This window comes from Crocodylus porosus, unplaced genomic scaffold (genome assembly GCF_001723895.1).
Source record: "Crocodylus porosus isolate Cpor-Errol unplaced genomic scaffold, CroPor_comp1, whole genome shotgun sequence".
NCBI classification, from domain to species: domain Eukaryota; kingdom Metazoa; phylum Chordata; order Crocodylia; family Crocodylidae; genus Crocodylus; species Crocodylus porosus.
Genome location: NW_017728918.1, coordinates 31,340,833 through 31,356,908, shown reverse-complemented (window position 1 = coordinate 31,356,908; position 16,076 = coordinate 31,340,833). Strand labels below are relative to the sequence as shown.

The following is a 16,076-nucleotide window of genomic DNA, read 5'->3' as shown; positions in this document are numbered from 1 at the left end:
GCCCTGAGTATCGTTTCCTTAAGGAACGGCCACTCATCCTGGACACTGAGTTCCCCTGCCCTCAAGGACCCCAGCGCCTCTCCCACTAGTCTCCTCAACTTGTTGAAGTTGGCCCTCCTAAAGTCTAGGGCTACCGTCGTGCTGCAGGCCCTTGACACCCTGTGCTGGATGGTGAATTCCAGCAAGCAATGATTGCTATTGCCCAGGTGGTCAAGAACCTGGAGGCCCCTTACCCATTGCCTGTGGCCAGGACCAGGTCCAACAGGGCATTTCCTGTGGTGGGACCATGCACCTCCTGAATTAAGTGGAGGTCCTGTATCTCAGCCAGGTACGTCCTGGAATGGTCCGACCTGGTTGACTGTTCCTCCCAGCAGTTGGAGGAGGAATCACCCATGACAACTACATCCCTTGCCTTAAGTGCCTCTGCAAGCTGGCCCGAAAATTCCCGGTCCAGCTCCTCCCCTTGGTTGGGGGGTCTGTAGTAGACCCCCACCGTCAAATCACTCTCCCCACAGCCCCCTTGAATCTTGACCCAGAGCACTTCAGCCTGCCCTTCCTCTGACCCCATTCTGCTGGCAGAGGATGTGTATGCCCCACACCCCCACCTTTCCTTCTTTCTCTATCCCGCCTGTAAAGCCTATAGCCCCTAATGCTTACTGCCCAGTCGTGGGACGAATCCCACCACGTTTCTGTTATCCCTATGACGTCTGGGTTTGAACTAGCTATTCTGAGGGCTAGTTTCTCCTGTTTATTCCCCATACTGCGAGCATTGGTATATAGGCATTTAAGGCCTTGCAAGACTGTGTATGCCACCCCCTGATTAGGGAGACTGTCTCGGCCCCTGTTCCTTGCCTTAGCACTCCTTGCCTTAGTCACCTGTCTTGCTCAGATGGCATCTCCTCATCTTCCTGTGGCCCCCTCCCCCAGCAAGGTTAGTTTAAAGCTTGCTGTAAGAGATCAGCCAACCTGTAAGAGAAGACACGCTTGCCTTTAGGAGAGAGATGAAGCCCATCCCACCCCAGCAAGTCCCCTGCCCGAAAGCATGGGTCATTATCAAGGAACCCAAGGCCTGCCTGGCAGCACCAGCTGCATAAGCGCTGGTTGACCTCACCAGTGCAGGCCTTGTGTCGCCGTCCCCGCCTACTCAGAAGAAGAGAGGAGAATACCACCTGCGCACCCGTCTCCTTCAGCTTGTCTCCCAGAGCCTTGAAATCCTTCATAATGCGATCAGGGTTGCCCCTGGCCCCGTTGTTCGTACCCACATGGATGACAACCATGGGGTACTGGTCTGCAGGTCAGATGTAGGCCGGGATCCTTTCCGTGATGTCCCTGACCCGAGCCCCAGGCATGAAGCAGACCTGTCGTGTCATGGGGTTGGGCCGGCAGAGGGGACCTTCCAATCCTCGTAGGATGGAGTCTCCAATGCGAGGACCTGGTGTTTCTTCCTCCTCATGTTCGCTGTCCGCCCATTCTCTGTCACGTGGGGAGTGGGATCGTCCCCGCTGGAGGCAATTCCACTGTCCTTCTCTGTCACAGCTGCCAGGGCATCAAACCTGTTCCCCAGCTGAACCTGGGGAGCTTACACCGCTCTAGGCCTAGCAGCTCTGGATTTGGGCACCTTCTTCCACTCCTGCATTGGATGCGTCTCTTGTAGGGGCTGTACAGTGGGTGACTGGGCCTGCAGAGAACAGAAATAGGCATGTTTCAACCTCTGCATCCCTGATCCCCCTCAGCCTGCTCACCGCAGCCTTAATACCTACTAGTTTTTTTTATGACCCTTAATTTTTGCATTATAGCAATAAATATTAAATTCAATTTACTTTCTCTTCACCATTTAGTATTTTATAGACACTTACCATCTCCCTTGTCAGGTGTCTCTTTTCTAAACTGGATAGGCCTAGCATTTTTAGTCTCTCCTCATATAACAGCCTCTACATGTTTTTCATAAATGCTAGGGTCGGAAGAGACCTCAATTGATCGTTGAATCCAACTCCGTGCCTGTGGCAGGAAAAGGTGATGGGGTCATGTGACCCCAGCCAGGTGCTTGTCCAGTCTCTTCTTGAAGACCCCCCCAAGGTAGGGGAGAGCACCACCTCCCTTGGAAACCTGTTCCAGATTCTGGCAACCCTAACCATGAAAAAGTTCTTTCTGATGTCCAACCTAAATCTATTCTCTATCAGCTTGTGGCCATTGTTTCTGGTTATTCTAAGGGGTGCCTTAGTAAACAGAGCATCTCCTATTTCCTGCTGTTGCCCCAAGGCCCAAGCCCCCTGCCCTGGTGAATTTGTATACTGCCACAAGATCCCCCCTCAGCCTTCTCTTGCGGAGGCTGAAAAGGTCCAGATCCCTCAGCCTTTCCTCACAGGGCCTTCTGTGCAGGCCTCTAACTATACAAGTGACCCTCCTCTGGACCTTCTCAAGGCTGTCCACATCCCTCTTGAATTGGGGGTGTGTGTGGAAGGGTCCCCCGCAGGCGATCCTGCTGACCCGTAAGTGGCAGGGGCGCACCACTGACACTTCTGGGACAGTACTGGCACTTCTGGCAGAGCCCCCACTCCCCAGCCAGTGCTGTCATTAGGGGGTACCAGTGTTCTTGCCTGCCCCCCTGTCCAGGAGCGCTCATTGACAGGGGGTGCAGCAGTGCTCTCAGGGAGTGCAGGAGCTCTCCCATGCATCCCCTACACATCACCACCATTTACTAAGGCACGACAAACTGCGGTTAGCTCTGCTAATTACTTCGTGACATTGACGACTCATATTCATCTTGGAGTTGACAGCTACTCCAAGATCTCTTTCCAGTGCTGTGCTGCTGAGAAGGTCACCTCCCAGCCTATAGGTGTGCTAGTGATTCCCTCTCTTTAGGTGCAGCACCTTGCACTTGTCCTTGTTGAACTGCATCCTATTCTCTGCCCACTTCTCTAACCTAGTCCCGTAGTTTGGAGTCTTCAGCAAATTTGGACAGAGTGCTTTCCATGCCCTCATCCAGGTTGCTGATGAAGATATTGAACAGCACCAGCCCAAGGACTGAGCCTTGGTGACCCCACTGCCTACATCTATCCAGGTCAATACCAACCCGTCCACCACCACCCTCTGGGTATGACCCTTAAGCCAATTTGCCACCCACATGACTGTAATTATCTGTGGCACAGCCATTCAATTTCTTTATGAGAATAGGTTGGGATATCATGTTGAAGGCCTTCTTAAAGTCCAAGTAGATGACTTCTATCTTGACTCCTGCATCTAAGCATTTAGTAACCGAGTTATAGAAGGAAACAAGGTTAGTCAGGAAGGATCTACCTGCTATGAACCCATGCTGGTTGCCCTTCATCAGTATATTACCTGCTGGACTCCTACAAATGTGATCCTTGATAATTTTTTCAAGGATTTTCCCGAGGATAGAGGTGAGACTAACTGGTTTATAGTTACCCAGATCCTCCTTCCTCCCCTTCTTGAAAATAGGGACCACATTGGCCCTTTTCCAGTCCCCTGGGACCTCACCTGAGCACCATGAGCGCTCAAACAGCCATGCAAGTGGCTCTGCTATGATACTGGCTAATTCTTTCAGCACCCTTGGATGGAGCTCATCCGGTCCCACTGACTTAAACACATCTAGCCCTTCCAAGTGTCTCTTTATTATGTTGGTGCTAACAGTGGGCTAGTGTTCCTCCTGCTTCTATCGGTAATGCGTTTGGGAGATTTGTCTAGATCTGTGTTCAAGAATACAGGGGCAAAAAACTCACTGAAGAGCTCTGCTTTGTCCCTCCTATCTGTCACCAAATGTGGATGTGGCATGGATTTTTAAAGGAGCATAATACTTTCTGTTTTGTTTACCATTCCCTTCTTAATAACAAGTCCTAACCTTATATTTAGAACACTTAACCTCATAGTCAGAAAGTTATTCCTAACCTCCAACCTAAATTTCCTCTGATGTGGCTTGAAGCTATTATTCCTAGCCCTGTCCCATGCAGGCACAGAGAAAAGCCCATCTGCCTCCTCATAATCATCCTTCAGGTCTTTGAAGACCATTATCAAGTTCCCCTTCAGTCTTTTCTTCTAAAGAGTTCAGACTAACCAGTTTTCTTGGCCTTTCTGCATAAGTCATGCATTCAAGGCCTATAATAATTTTTGTTGCTCTTTGCTGGACTTTCCAAACTGTCCACATCTTTCATGAAGCGTGATGCACAAAGGTGGACACAGTACTCCAGGTAAGGCCTCATCACTGCAAAATAGAATGGAAGAATCACTTCCCTTCATTTGCAACTGTTAATACAGCTCAGATGCCATTAAGTTTTATTGCAACAAGGATACATTTTTGACTTGCATTCAACATCTGTTCCAGGTCCTTCTCGGCAGTACTGAAGCCTAGCCAGTACAGTTCAGTCTGTATTTATGCAATAGTTCCATCACAAATGCAGGACTTTACACTTATCCTTTTTGAATTTCATCTGATTGTTTTTATCTCTAGTTTATCCAGGTCATTCTGAATCCTAGTCCTACCATCCACAATGTCTCCACTCAACTTAGTGTCATTTACAAATTTGCTGCGTATACATTCAATCTCATCATCCAGTCATTCATGATCAGTCTTTCTTGGGTAGATTCTGCTAACAGAACGTTGGGGTGGATAGACAGATTAAGTCATCAAATACATTTCCATGAACATTCCATACTGCACTGTATTTTCTAGTGCATTGTTTAAATATTTCCAGGAGTGGATGCTTCAAATCATGATTCAGGAAATTATCCTGCAATTATTTTATTTCCCACCATCAGGAAGTTTTTTCAGTATATTTTTCTTAATTTTATTCTATACAAGTTATGCCTTTTTGTAACATATTTCAGAAGATAAGCATTCTTAAAGTGTTACTGTCTCACCACTTTTTTTTTTGTAAATCCAGTTCTGTTTTAATGCATGATCTCTGTACTTTATATGAATGTACTAGAAATTCCACTAGATGGCCCCAAATATCTTTGAAAGCTAACTTGTATTATTTTTAAATTTTCTTTTGAACTGGCATTCAGGTATAAATATTTGCTCTTGATTAAAATTTGACATACTTTACTAGAACTCATACTAAGTTTTTTCAGTACTTAAAAAAAAATTAAACATGCCTGTCTGAGAAGCTTTGAGTATATCACAATATTTTTACCTACAGAGAGGATTGTGAATGCATATATAATTCAAATGTGCATTCACAAAATATGGTGTCCAGATGGTTTTGCAATAACAAGGAGTAAAGGGACAAGGTAAAAGTTAAAGGGATGCATGGAAGCCATGCCAAACAGGACATTTAAAACTGAACTGGACAAACTGGAATACATTAATAATTAGCAATTAATAAAAGTTTATATTGTCTTAACTTGTTAGCTGCCTCATGTTACATGTTTCAAGGAGAATGTAATGCAATACCATGTGTGATATAATGGAACTGTGAGGATGGTAGAAGAGAGAGATTTTGAAGTACAATAGAGCAGTGGCTCTCAACCTTTTTTGTATCAGGACCCATTTGTAAACATTGATGGCCAGTCCTGACCCAGTGCCCCTCACTCCCGACTTGGTGCCCCCCACCCCCAGGTCCCAGCCCCCCCAATGTGTGGGACAGGGTGTGGGGCGTGTGGGGCATGGGGAGCCCCAAGCAGCCCCTTCCAGACTTGAACTACGCCATCCTGTAAAGGAAAAGCCATGGTTTCCCACATTTTTCTCCTTTAAAGGAGAATCCATTTTTAAAGTTTGTTGATCCATTTTTAAAGTTTGTTCAGGACCCTTTCATATATTCTTGCAACCCACTTTTAGGTTGCAACCCATGGGTTGAGAAGAACTGCATGAGAGCAATACCCAGTTTTGCAGTACCCAGTCAGCATAAAGACTAAGTACAGACAGTCAAAAACCCCCAGGCTGATTCAGTCTTTGTAGGTTTCTGTATAGTGCATAGATTGAACTGATAATAAAGTGAACTGACATTCACTTTTGAAACCCGAAAGGCAGCCAGACTGATCCAGTGGCTGGGGGGAACTAGAGCACATCTCCCAGCTTCCTGGCCACTACTGAAGGCACCCAAATGCAACCCAGGGCTCATCCTTGATTGGCTCCTCAGCACACCCCCAGCCCCATACTATCCCCACCCAGGGGAGCCAGGCCCTCCAGCCCTGGGCTGGCTGGATCCCCCAGCCTCAGTGGGGGTTCCCTACCTCTGGCAGGGCCCCCGAGAAGGGGTTCCCTCCTCCCACCCCTTAACATGGGCGTGTAGGGCTTGGTCCCATGCCCACAGCTGAGAGAGGAACAGTTCCTCCAGCCTGGGGCTGGCTGGATCCTGTAGCCTCAGAGAGGGTTCCCTGCCCTTGGCATGGTCTTCTGCACCCTACTCCAGTGCAGAGAGGGGATTTCCCTCCCCCCACCCCTGTTCCATTCCTCAGTATGGTCCTGCAAACATGGCAGCACTTTAATTAAAGCAGCCACTCTGCCCCTGTCCAGTCCGGTGCAGGGCCCAGGCTTGCAAGACCATACTGAGGGATGGGACGGCTGGGGGGGGAGGTAGGGGGAAATCCCCTCTCTGCACCACTCGGAAGACCATGCCAGGGGATGCTAATGCATGAGATGCAGGAGCCTGCTGGAGTGTGGTGATTGTCATGCTCAAGCAGACTCAATTGAGTCTGCTCTGACATGCTGTAATTTCAGTGTGTTGGAGCAGCCTCTGTGCTTTTGTATAGGTGCACTGTGAAAAACGGGAATTGGGGCCAAGGGAACTCAGCTCTGCTCTCTAGGCTGCGGAAGTGGGGGTGGTGGTGGAGGCAAAAGCCTGGTAGAGGGGGCTTTCCCATCTCTGTGCCCTACAGACCCCAGCTGGTCCTGGGCTAGGGGTATGTGTTCCATGCGCCCGGGCTCCTTGGATGCAGGGCAGCTAGCAAGGGGTAGCGCTAAGGCAAGTCCAGCCTGGCTTGAGGGCCTGTGGAGGGTGGGGTGATAAGCCCCGCAGTGGGGCTTATCACCCTAGTCCTTGTGCTGTGCAGACCCGGGCTAGAGGGGCTTGGGTTTTGTTCCCCTGTCCCCCATCCTGCCAGGCAGAGGCTATGCAGAGGCTAGGTCTTAGAGGCTTTACTGCTTCAACTCTGTGAAATCAGGGGGCAGGGCCAGGCCTGCTCTTTTGGAGCAGCCCAGGCTGCAAAGCATCCTGGGATGCTGGGGGATTGTGAGCTAACTTGAATCAGGAGGGGATCTGGGACAGAAGTTCCATAAACTGATTTGACATAAATCAGTCAAGTCTAATACTACATCCCTCCAGGTTTATTTTAAACCGGTTTTGAACACAGAAGAGTAGATTGGATGCTTATCTTGCTGGGGTCCTATGACCCTGGCTGACTTCCTGCTGTTTGGGTGAGGGGCTGGACTCTTCTGAGGTCCCTTCCAGCCCTAATGTCTATGAAATCTATGAAATTTTGAAAGTGGTTTATATTCACTGAACTTCTGTTCTGTTACAGGTTTAAATGCGTTTCTGTCACTTAAATTGGTTTAAGTGCAACTTCTGTCCTTAGAAAGTGGCTGATTTAACAGTTCAGTGGAAAGTATTTTTCATATAGAAACACACTGTTGATATAAAAGCTAGCAAAGCTGGCTCCTATGCCAAGCTCCTTCTCTGGCCTGGGGTAAGGAGTTTGTCTCCAAAAAACTACATTTCTGGTTCAAGGTCAGTTACTGACCTAATGTCTCTGGTAATAGTTAGATCAGGCTCTGAGCTACTGTAAACAATTACAGGAAAAGTGGCTGAAACTTGTTTCTTGTATCTGCGTTTTTTCTGGAGAAAGCTTGTGGTAGAAGACTGAGCCCATAATTATAGTTATAAGATTACTACCTTCCCAGTGCTGCTCAGTACATTTGAACAGTTTTTGTGTGCATTTTTGTACATACAAGGAATTAAATAGATGTCTGTTGTACCTCTGGTGGGAACCGCAATATCAGTGGTAGTGTAGGGCAATGTGGTAAAGTTCTTCTGCAAGTAGGTAATGGATCTTGAAAGGAGAGGTCTTCAGAGAGTAGGGAAGCATCTTCATATTGGGCCAGGGTGACTTTAGCAGCCATGTTTTATATGGAACGATATGATTATTTGTGAGGACAGAGAGGAGGTTGCAGTATTATAGAGAGAACACAAGGATTTGATAAGTTTGGTGCTGATGTAGTGGAACTAGGATTTAGAGCACTGGCTGAGTTAAAAGGAAAGAAAGAAGAGAGCAACGGAATGGAAGAATAAAAGGGGGAAAGGAAACAAGGTTTTATTGGGATGAAAATGTTCTAAGTAGAGTAGTTTTCAAGAGGAGGATGGAAGCATGTGAACCTAAACACTTTTCTTAGGTGGTAGCAGTAAATACACTTCAGTGAATACTTTAGACATTAACTATGCTTAAAATCTTAAAACTATAGAATCTGGCACTTCACACAGAAAGGCTGTGTGGCATTTGTATTAATTGAAGTCAACAAAAAACAATGCTTGAATAGAATCTGCAACATGTTTTGTAACATGGTTCTTCCACGCACAGTTTTGTATTTTGGATGTGCTAATGGTTCCAGGCAGAATCATGTATGTAGGGCAGTTTGGTGCTGTGATACAAACATGTCTACAAATAATAGGCCAATGCTTTTCCATAGCTTAATATTATGGTTAATGTGATAAAATCGTAAGTTAACACTCATAACCTGAGTGTCAGCTTACAAAATTAATAAGAAAGTAATAAAATGTGTTAAACAGAATTTAAAGAACTAAGTAAGATTCTATAGAAAAATTAAGGTCAGAATGAATAACAGATCATATAAATAGAAGTACAATCTTTTAATTAATGTTTTTAACTTAGCTTTTTTGAAGAAGAGAGGAGCTCCCATTTCTCTCCCTGGTTTTGTTGAACTGTCCTCTGCTACACATAGTCATCTCCCAAGGCTCATAGATTTCATAGATTTCATAGACATTAGGGCTGGAAGGGACCTCGGGAGATCCAGCGTTTTGGTCGCTTTATTAGCCGCAGCATCGCATTGCAGGCTCATGTTCATCTTGTGGTCAATGATGACCCCCAAGTCTCTTTCTTCTGTAGTGCTAACCAACGTAGCACTGCCAAGCCTATAAGGGTGCTGCAGGTTTTTCCTCCCAAGGTGGAGAACCTTGCATTTTTCGGTGTTAAACACCATGAGGTTCTCGTCTGCCCATTTGCTGAGCTTGTCCAGGTCAGCCTGGATCACCCGCCTATCTTCTGGTGTGGATGCTTTGCCCCAAAGTTTGGTGTCATCGGCGAACTTGGCCAGTCCACTCCTGACTCCAATGTCCACATCGTTAATGAAGATGTTGAACAGTATGGGTCCCAGGACAGAGCCTTGAGGGACCCTACTGGTCACAGGGCACCATGATGAGTGGTTGAAAGGGTGAGCTCTCCCTATGCTATTTCAATGCCTGCAGGATTCTAAGGAGAAATCCTGTTATCTACAACAGAATACCCCGTGTCCTCTGCAGCGATTAGAGCTAAAACGAACAGTGAGAACATTCTCTCCAGTCAGCCTCTGCTTGGGCTGCTTCTGTTGGCTCTACTCCCCACTGATAATGGAAGACAGGAGTGTCAAGTTCATCCGGCCCCGTGGGCACACGGAGTGGCCTCACATTCCAGATCTGGAGTGGGTGCTGTGTGTGTTCGCATCTTGGAGTGGTGAAGCAGCCACCGCATGCAATGCAGCCCTTGTACAGGGAAGCTGCTCTGGGGCTCCAAGGCTATGCAGCACAGCTTTGCAACTGAGGCTCTGGGACCACGCAGTACAGCCCTGCAGAAGTAGCTGTAGGGCTGTGCTGCATACGCAGGGCTGTGTGGCACAAGGCGGCAATTCCAGGATGTGACTTCGAGCAAGTACTGCATGCAATGTGTGGAGCCGTCCAGCGTGCCTTGCATGCTGCCTATGGTTTATTATTCAGCACGATTTTCTTCTAAAAATGAGAGTCAGCCAAAATGTGATTCAGTTACTCTTACAATGGTGAGTAGGACACATTTTCTAATATGGACAGCAGTGAAACTAACCAATTGAGTTTATAATCTCTTTTAAAGACTGGGACCTTATTTTCTGTAGAATTTTTGAGGGTACCTTTGGACAGCATGGAGAGAAAGTAATTGCATTTTCAAGACTTTATTTTTCTTGGGTTGTCCAAACAGAAATATTTCACTACTGAATTTTTGTGTTTATGAAATGGACTAACATTTAAGCGGTCTTGAAACCTAAGTGGTTTAAGTGCCACTAATGATTCTGACTACATGACGTTACCAAACTGATATATTTTTGTCTTTCCCTTTTCATGTCTTTCATTACTAAAGAAACATATATATTTTTCTTTGACAGTGTTTTTACAAATGGAGAAATTCTCGTCCCACCTGCAAAATTTCTCATACCCAGATTCACTTTGAGAAACTGGGATAGTGTCCTTGCGCTATTGAATGAAAAAATTTTTCCTCGTTCAGGAGGTGTTCAAAGGTAGGACATACAGTGTGTAATTTAATAAAGCTATTAAAAATCCTAAGTCTGACAGTTGAGGGTTCTTTCTGTTCATATGCTGTACTAGTTGTTATGTTCTTTTAATGTTGGGTTGATGTTCTAGACATATATACCTGATTCAGGTAGTTTGGCTTCAAAGCTCTTGGTTTCCATTCAGATGAATCTGACTTGATTTTCTTTTAGGCCTACTCTGTAGAAATGTCTTTTCTGTGTGCAAACTTCTGTCCTTCCCTTAATTTAATGGTTCAGAGATAATACATACTTTTCAAACAGAACTCTTAAGGACTAGCTTTAAAATATAAAAACCTTTTAGTATTTACACCCAGAAAGTGTATTATAGCCTCCATGCATCGTTTAACTGAGTGGCTCAGGCTATCTTTCTCAGAGGGCCTCGTTACACCTTACACTGTGAGCTGCACAAATGTTGATGGGTGTTGGTGCTCGCTTCAGTTTGGATCAGTCACTTCAGGCCAGCAGGAACCTGGAGGACTGAAAGGTAAAAGGATGGAGAGGTTGCGGGGAGGGGTGGAGTGAGCCAAGGTATTGGGTGCTTGGGAGGGCCAGGGTAGGGGTGGAGCAGGTAGGGTGTTTACATGAAAAGGTGTAGCCTACATGTGACTGCATGTATAACAGGAGCTGAGTAGCATGAATCAGAGATGATTCTGCTCTGGAGTGGTGTAACTTGGAGCTTCATAACAAGTGCATAACAGTTTCAGGTGGTAATGTGTGGACAATCCAAGGGTTAAGAGCTCCAGGAACCACCCCAAATTACCGAGTAACAAGGCCCTTTGACTTCCTAGGAAAGTGTCTCATTCACATGTTTCTGAGCACGTGAAGTTTTGGCTTAAGATGGAAATTCTTTGTAACAGTTTCAAAATACAACTGGTATATTTTCTCTTTTCAGTTTGCTTATGTCTGTTAGGAACCATGCTTATTCAGAATTAGATCATTTTTCTGCTGTCCATACCCACCATGGTATATTATATGCATCTAACTGCAACTTAGAACTGTTTTTTAAAGCATTTCTGAGAATATACTACTTTTCACAAAGGACTAACCCTGTCCTAAGCTTGAGTTTTCAGCATAACAATTTTTTAATGTCTGTGCTCCATAGACAAACATATAGACAAATGTGTGGTCTTAAGAGTTAGATGACTGTCTCTACCTGTCTGTATGTAGAAATGTCTGATTTGTTTATACTACTGCAGCAGTTCTGTCCAGTAGTTTAGATAAACTATCACACTGTTGTGATAGACTTTGGACCTCTTCCTTTAAAATAGAGGGCAGCTTTTCAGCAGTTTTTTCTCTCTACCTGGCTCTCAATGTTCTGTTGATGTTGTATTGAAGTATGTGAAAGAAAATAGGGTTAGTCAAAGTAAGAAGTAGTTTTGTCCCCATTTCTTTGCCCAAACAGGTTAATGAGATTTACCACAGCTTTTATAAGAAAATTCATTATTTTTCTGTGATGAAGCAAGAATATCTTCAGCCACAACATAAGTTTTCAGGAAATTTGTCGGCTCTGTAGTAACTGGACATAGCTCTATTTAGTGGCACCCATTTGCTTCAGTTAAGAATCCATTCCTTTTTATCTGTTTATAACAAAATAGTTTTCTGTTGTTGCTATAGTTCTTGATCTATATCTATGGCTGTTCTTTTTTGTTTAATAAGAATTTGCTGCCCAGGGCTTTATAATCTATGGAGGTTGAGTCAAGGAAAGTTGATTTATCTTCCACGTTAACTAAATGTGTAAACTATGTGCGATAATTCTTCTGTTCTCTTGAACATAGCTGTGTGGAACATTAAAAAAAAGCCTGAAACCTGCACTACACTTGCACTACATGTTTCATTATTACATTAAACCAGAGATGGGATAAATGTGTTCTACAGCCAGATCTGGCACACCACACCTTTCTATTTAGCCTGCAGGGCCCCTAAAAAGTTTAGAAAATTAATATTTATCTGCCCCTGGCTGTCTGTCAGAGATGACAGAAGTCAGGGGCAGTAGGACCCTGGGAAGCCACCAGAAGGACCAAGCAGCTGCAGAAGCAAGGCTAGCCTGGCCTCACCCCAAGCCAGAAGCCCCATACCGAGCAGAGGGTTCTGGCCTGCTGGTACTGACCCTGTGCTTCCGTCTAGCTGTTGCTGTGCTCCGTGTGCCAGCTCTCTCCCACTCACCCTCTTGCTCCCACCTACCCCTTGCCTGCTACAGCCATTTGCCTGAGGCTGCCACTGCTTCCCTCCCACCCTCTGCAGTCACTCTGGCACCACGTGGCTCCCAGCTGCAGTGCTGAGCTGCAGGACACAGCAGAAGCCAGCCCGGCCCCTGTGATTCTTGGCTGGGTCTGTGCAATGCTGGCTGGGTCTGTCCAGCTCCTGCTGTGTCCTGCAGTCTTGGCTGTGCAGCTGGGACATAGTGCTGGAATGGCGAGCTGTTCTGGGGGGAACAGCGAGGCAGCAGAAGGGCAGTGGCAGCAGATGGGGGGAAGAGACTGAGAGCAGAAGCACAGGGTCACACCGGTTCCCCAGGGCCAGGAGCAGCAGGAGCACAGAGCTTGGGCTGGCAGGAACAGTGTGGGGGGCGCTGCCTGCTGCAGGGGGCTGTGGGCAAATCCTCCCTCTCCACACATGCCACAACCCTCCCTAGCCACCATTGCCCCATACACACACTCACAAACCCCATACTGACCCACACCACATATCCACAGACACACCCACACCCTCTCCCACACCCCAGATACCTAGACCCCTCCACAATATACTATAGTAAGACTTCATTTTAAGCTATTATACTATCACCTCTATGTACACTACACAAATATATGTAAATCAGGACAAAAATATTTTTTGAAATCAAATGAATGAATGTTGTAATAAATGTTTGATGTTTAGAATATGTTTTGGTATTTTTCTGATTCCAAGATGGCAAACCCTTACTTAAAGGAGTACTTCTGGGGGGGCAAAAGGAGGGATTTCCAGTGGCAAAGGTCCCAAGATGACCAGGAGGTGGGGCATCTGTCAAGGAGTGGAGTTACCCTTGTGGCCCTCAACGGCTTGCCAAAACTTGGTAAGCGGCCCTATGCCCAAAATAATTGCCTGCTTCTGTATTAAACTCTATTAATTGCAACCTCACAATATTTATATGTATTTCTTTTACTTACAGGTTATACACCCTGGATGGTCATGCTGTGTATGGCTCAGATAAGCTAGAAGATAATCATTATTATGTTGCAGGAGGCAAAGAAAAGTTTAAACATCTGCCATATTGGTGTTCTCCTAGAGTTCCTCCAGAGGTTCGGCGGTAAGCTCTTTCTAAATCCATTTTTATCTGGGAGGGCTTGATATTGCAGGATTCTAAGCACTCTGACCACTACCTAGCAAAGACCATAAATATATGCTTAATTTTAATCACATGAGTAACCTTGAGCCTATGGGTTTTGCTGGGTTAAGGTTAGAGCATTCAGCATCACTAATCTCATAGTTGCTTCCCTTACAACTGACAGTGTTTTGATTTTTTTGGATACAGTGTATTGCCTTGTATTTCTCGGTTTGACTTATTCCAATAGTATTCAAGTTTCTGTCCATTTTAATGATTTTGTTTTAATTCTTGTGGGCACTTGAAGGCCTGACCCTTTTAAGGTCTTTTGCCACTATTAGTGCTTAAACAGAAAAGGCATGGTGTATACTCTTTCTGTGATGCTGTGGTATATTTTTCCATAAGTAGCTTGATGCAGCTTCACTATCGCAACATCTCCCATTTTTATGTGTGCACATTGTCATAAATTTCTGAAACAAATATTGGCCAAAGAGTTAGCGGAGATGATTTAAAAAAGAACCATTCATAATTCATGTTGCTGCAGTGAAGATATATCTACATTTTCTCAGTTCTGTCTATTTTAAATCACAGCCTTAACGCAGTATTCAAACATTTTGTTTTGCTTTTATGTTCTATGATTAATTTTAAATACAGTTATCTTAATGCCATTCATAGCTAAGATGGATTTTCCATTTCTATGCATTTCAGTTCCAGGATTATATTACTGGAACAATTCAAGAGCTTTTATTTTTTTAAAAAAATGTAACATATAATATTGTTGATATAATTATTAAATTAGTTTTTCCCTTGGGATTTCTATGAACCTTTTTCAAGCTATAGCAGACGTCAGTTAAAAAGAAGGTACTGAGGACCCATTTTTGATTTAGTTTTCTTGTTTTTCTGGAAGTGCTGAGTTATGCAGTTTCTATAAAGTATCTCTCTGGGATGTATGTGGTTGACTGCTTTGAACTGATTGGTATATTGAAAATATAGTTTGAAGTATTAGACAATACTTATGGATTTTCTAGAGACCTTTACTGTAGCTATTTTTCTGTCAACTTTTAAAAATTGTCATTATGCAAAGAAAAGAAAAGCATCCATCATTTTTTGTCTTATTGTAGAACAGAATGGTTAGTTCAGGCTGTTTAGCTTATTTTGAGAAAATGTTACATTCAGCACATTCAATCGTTTGCTTTTTCCCTCTCTTGTGCTCATAATTTCATTTTTATTTTTATACTTCACACACAACTCTAAAACATTATTTTGCACTGGTTAATTGACGGAGCACATGGCTCAATGTGCCTTCTGATAGGATGATATGTGTTACTTCTTATTTCTTTTTGTGGATTTAATATCATGGTCAAGTCTGGTCTGAAGATTTAATTCACTAAAACTCACCTAGATTTACTGCAGTTCATCTTGGAACTCTTGAAGTTGGGTAGGACCAGGGGCTAGATCCAATAAAGGACTCAGGATGAGATTAACGAAGTGCTTCTGCCCCTGAATCTTTGAAACTCACCTCTGGGAATAGATTTCAGAAATCCGAGATAGCCACTTAAGTTCCACATACTTTAAATGGAGAGTCTTAAATACTCTATCTCAGGGGTGTCAAACTCACTGTATGTACTGGGTCAGATCTGGAATGTGGAGCTTCTTGTGGGCTGGATCTAGCCTGGGGCAATGGTGAGGTGGCAGTAGTGGTTGCTGTGGTAGCAGTGGGGCAGATGGCCATGAGCCAGGTGGCTGCTTGCCATGGTGGAGGCAGTGTAAGCAGCAGCAGAGTATGCAGAGGCTATATGGGCAAGGCCCTTGTTTGCTTCACTCTGCTGCTGGTGGCCATGTGCACCTGGGCCCCAGATTCTGTGGCAGGCCACTGCTTGCTGCTGGTTGCACCCTTAGACTCTCGCCCAGTGGTAGCTTGATGAGCTGGATGGAATGGTTCCATGGGCCAGATCCTGCCCACGAGCCATATGTTTGATTCCCTTACTCTTTCTCATACTGGCCCAATACTTTAGAGAGTTCCTTAAGTGTTCTTGGATCTGATGCTGAGTGTATTCTTACCTGAACCCATTTATTTTTTTATTAGTTTTCATTCTTCATCCTAATCTTTCCAAAGTGAGGCTGCTTATCATAAGAAATGGGTCAAATGGGCTTTTTGCTGCTATATACTGACAAGGCAAAAATCCCTTTATCTCTTCTCAGTTTATGGGGTTAAAGCTGAGGGCAGCTCATTTTCAAATAACACTTGTCAGA

The 16,076-nt window shown here is 44.8% G+C and overlaps 1 protein-coding gene across 1 annotated transcript in view; it reads left to right on the top strand.

Moving 5' to 3' along the window:
- Window positions 1-13,812, top strand: part of LOC109312101 (doublecortin domain-containing protein 2C-like) — a 49,141-nt gene extending 35,329 nt beyond the window's left edge. The window contains exons 4-5 of the mRNA XM_019538146.1: window positions 10,358-10,489; window positions 13,671-13,812. Of these exons, the coding sequence (XP_019393691.1) occupies window positions 10,358-10,489; window positions 13,671-13,812 (274 nt within the window). The remainder of the gene's footprint in view (window positions 1-10,357; window positions 10,490-13,670) is intronic.
- The last annotated feature ends 2,264 nt before the right edge of the window (window positions 13,813-16,076 follow it).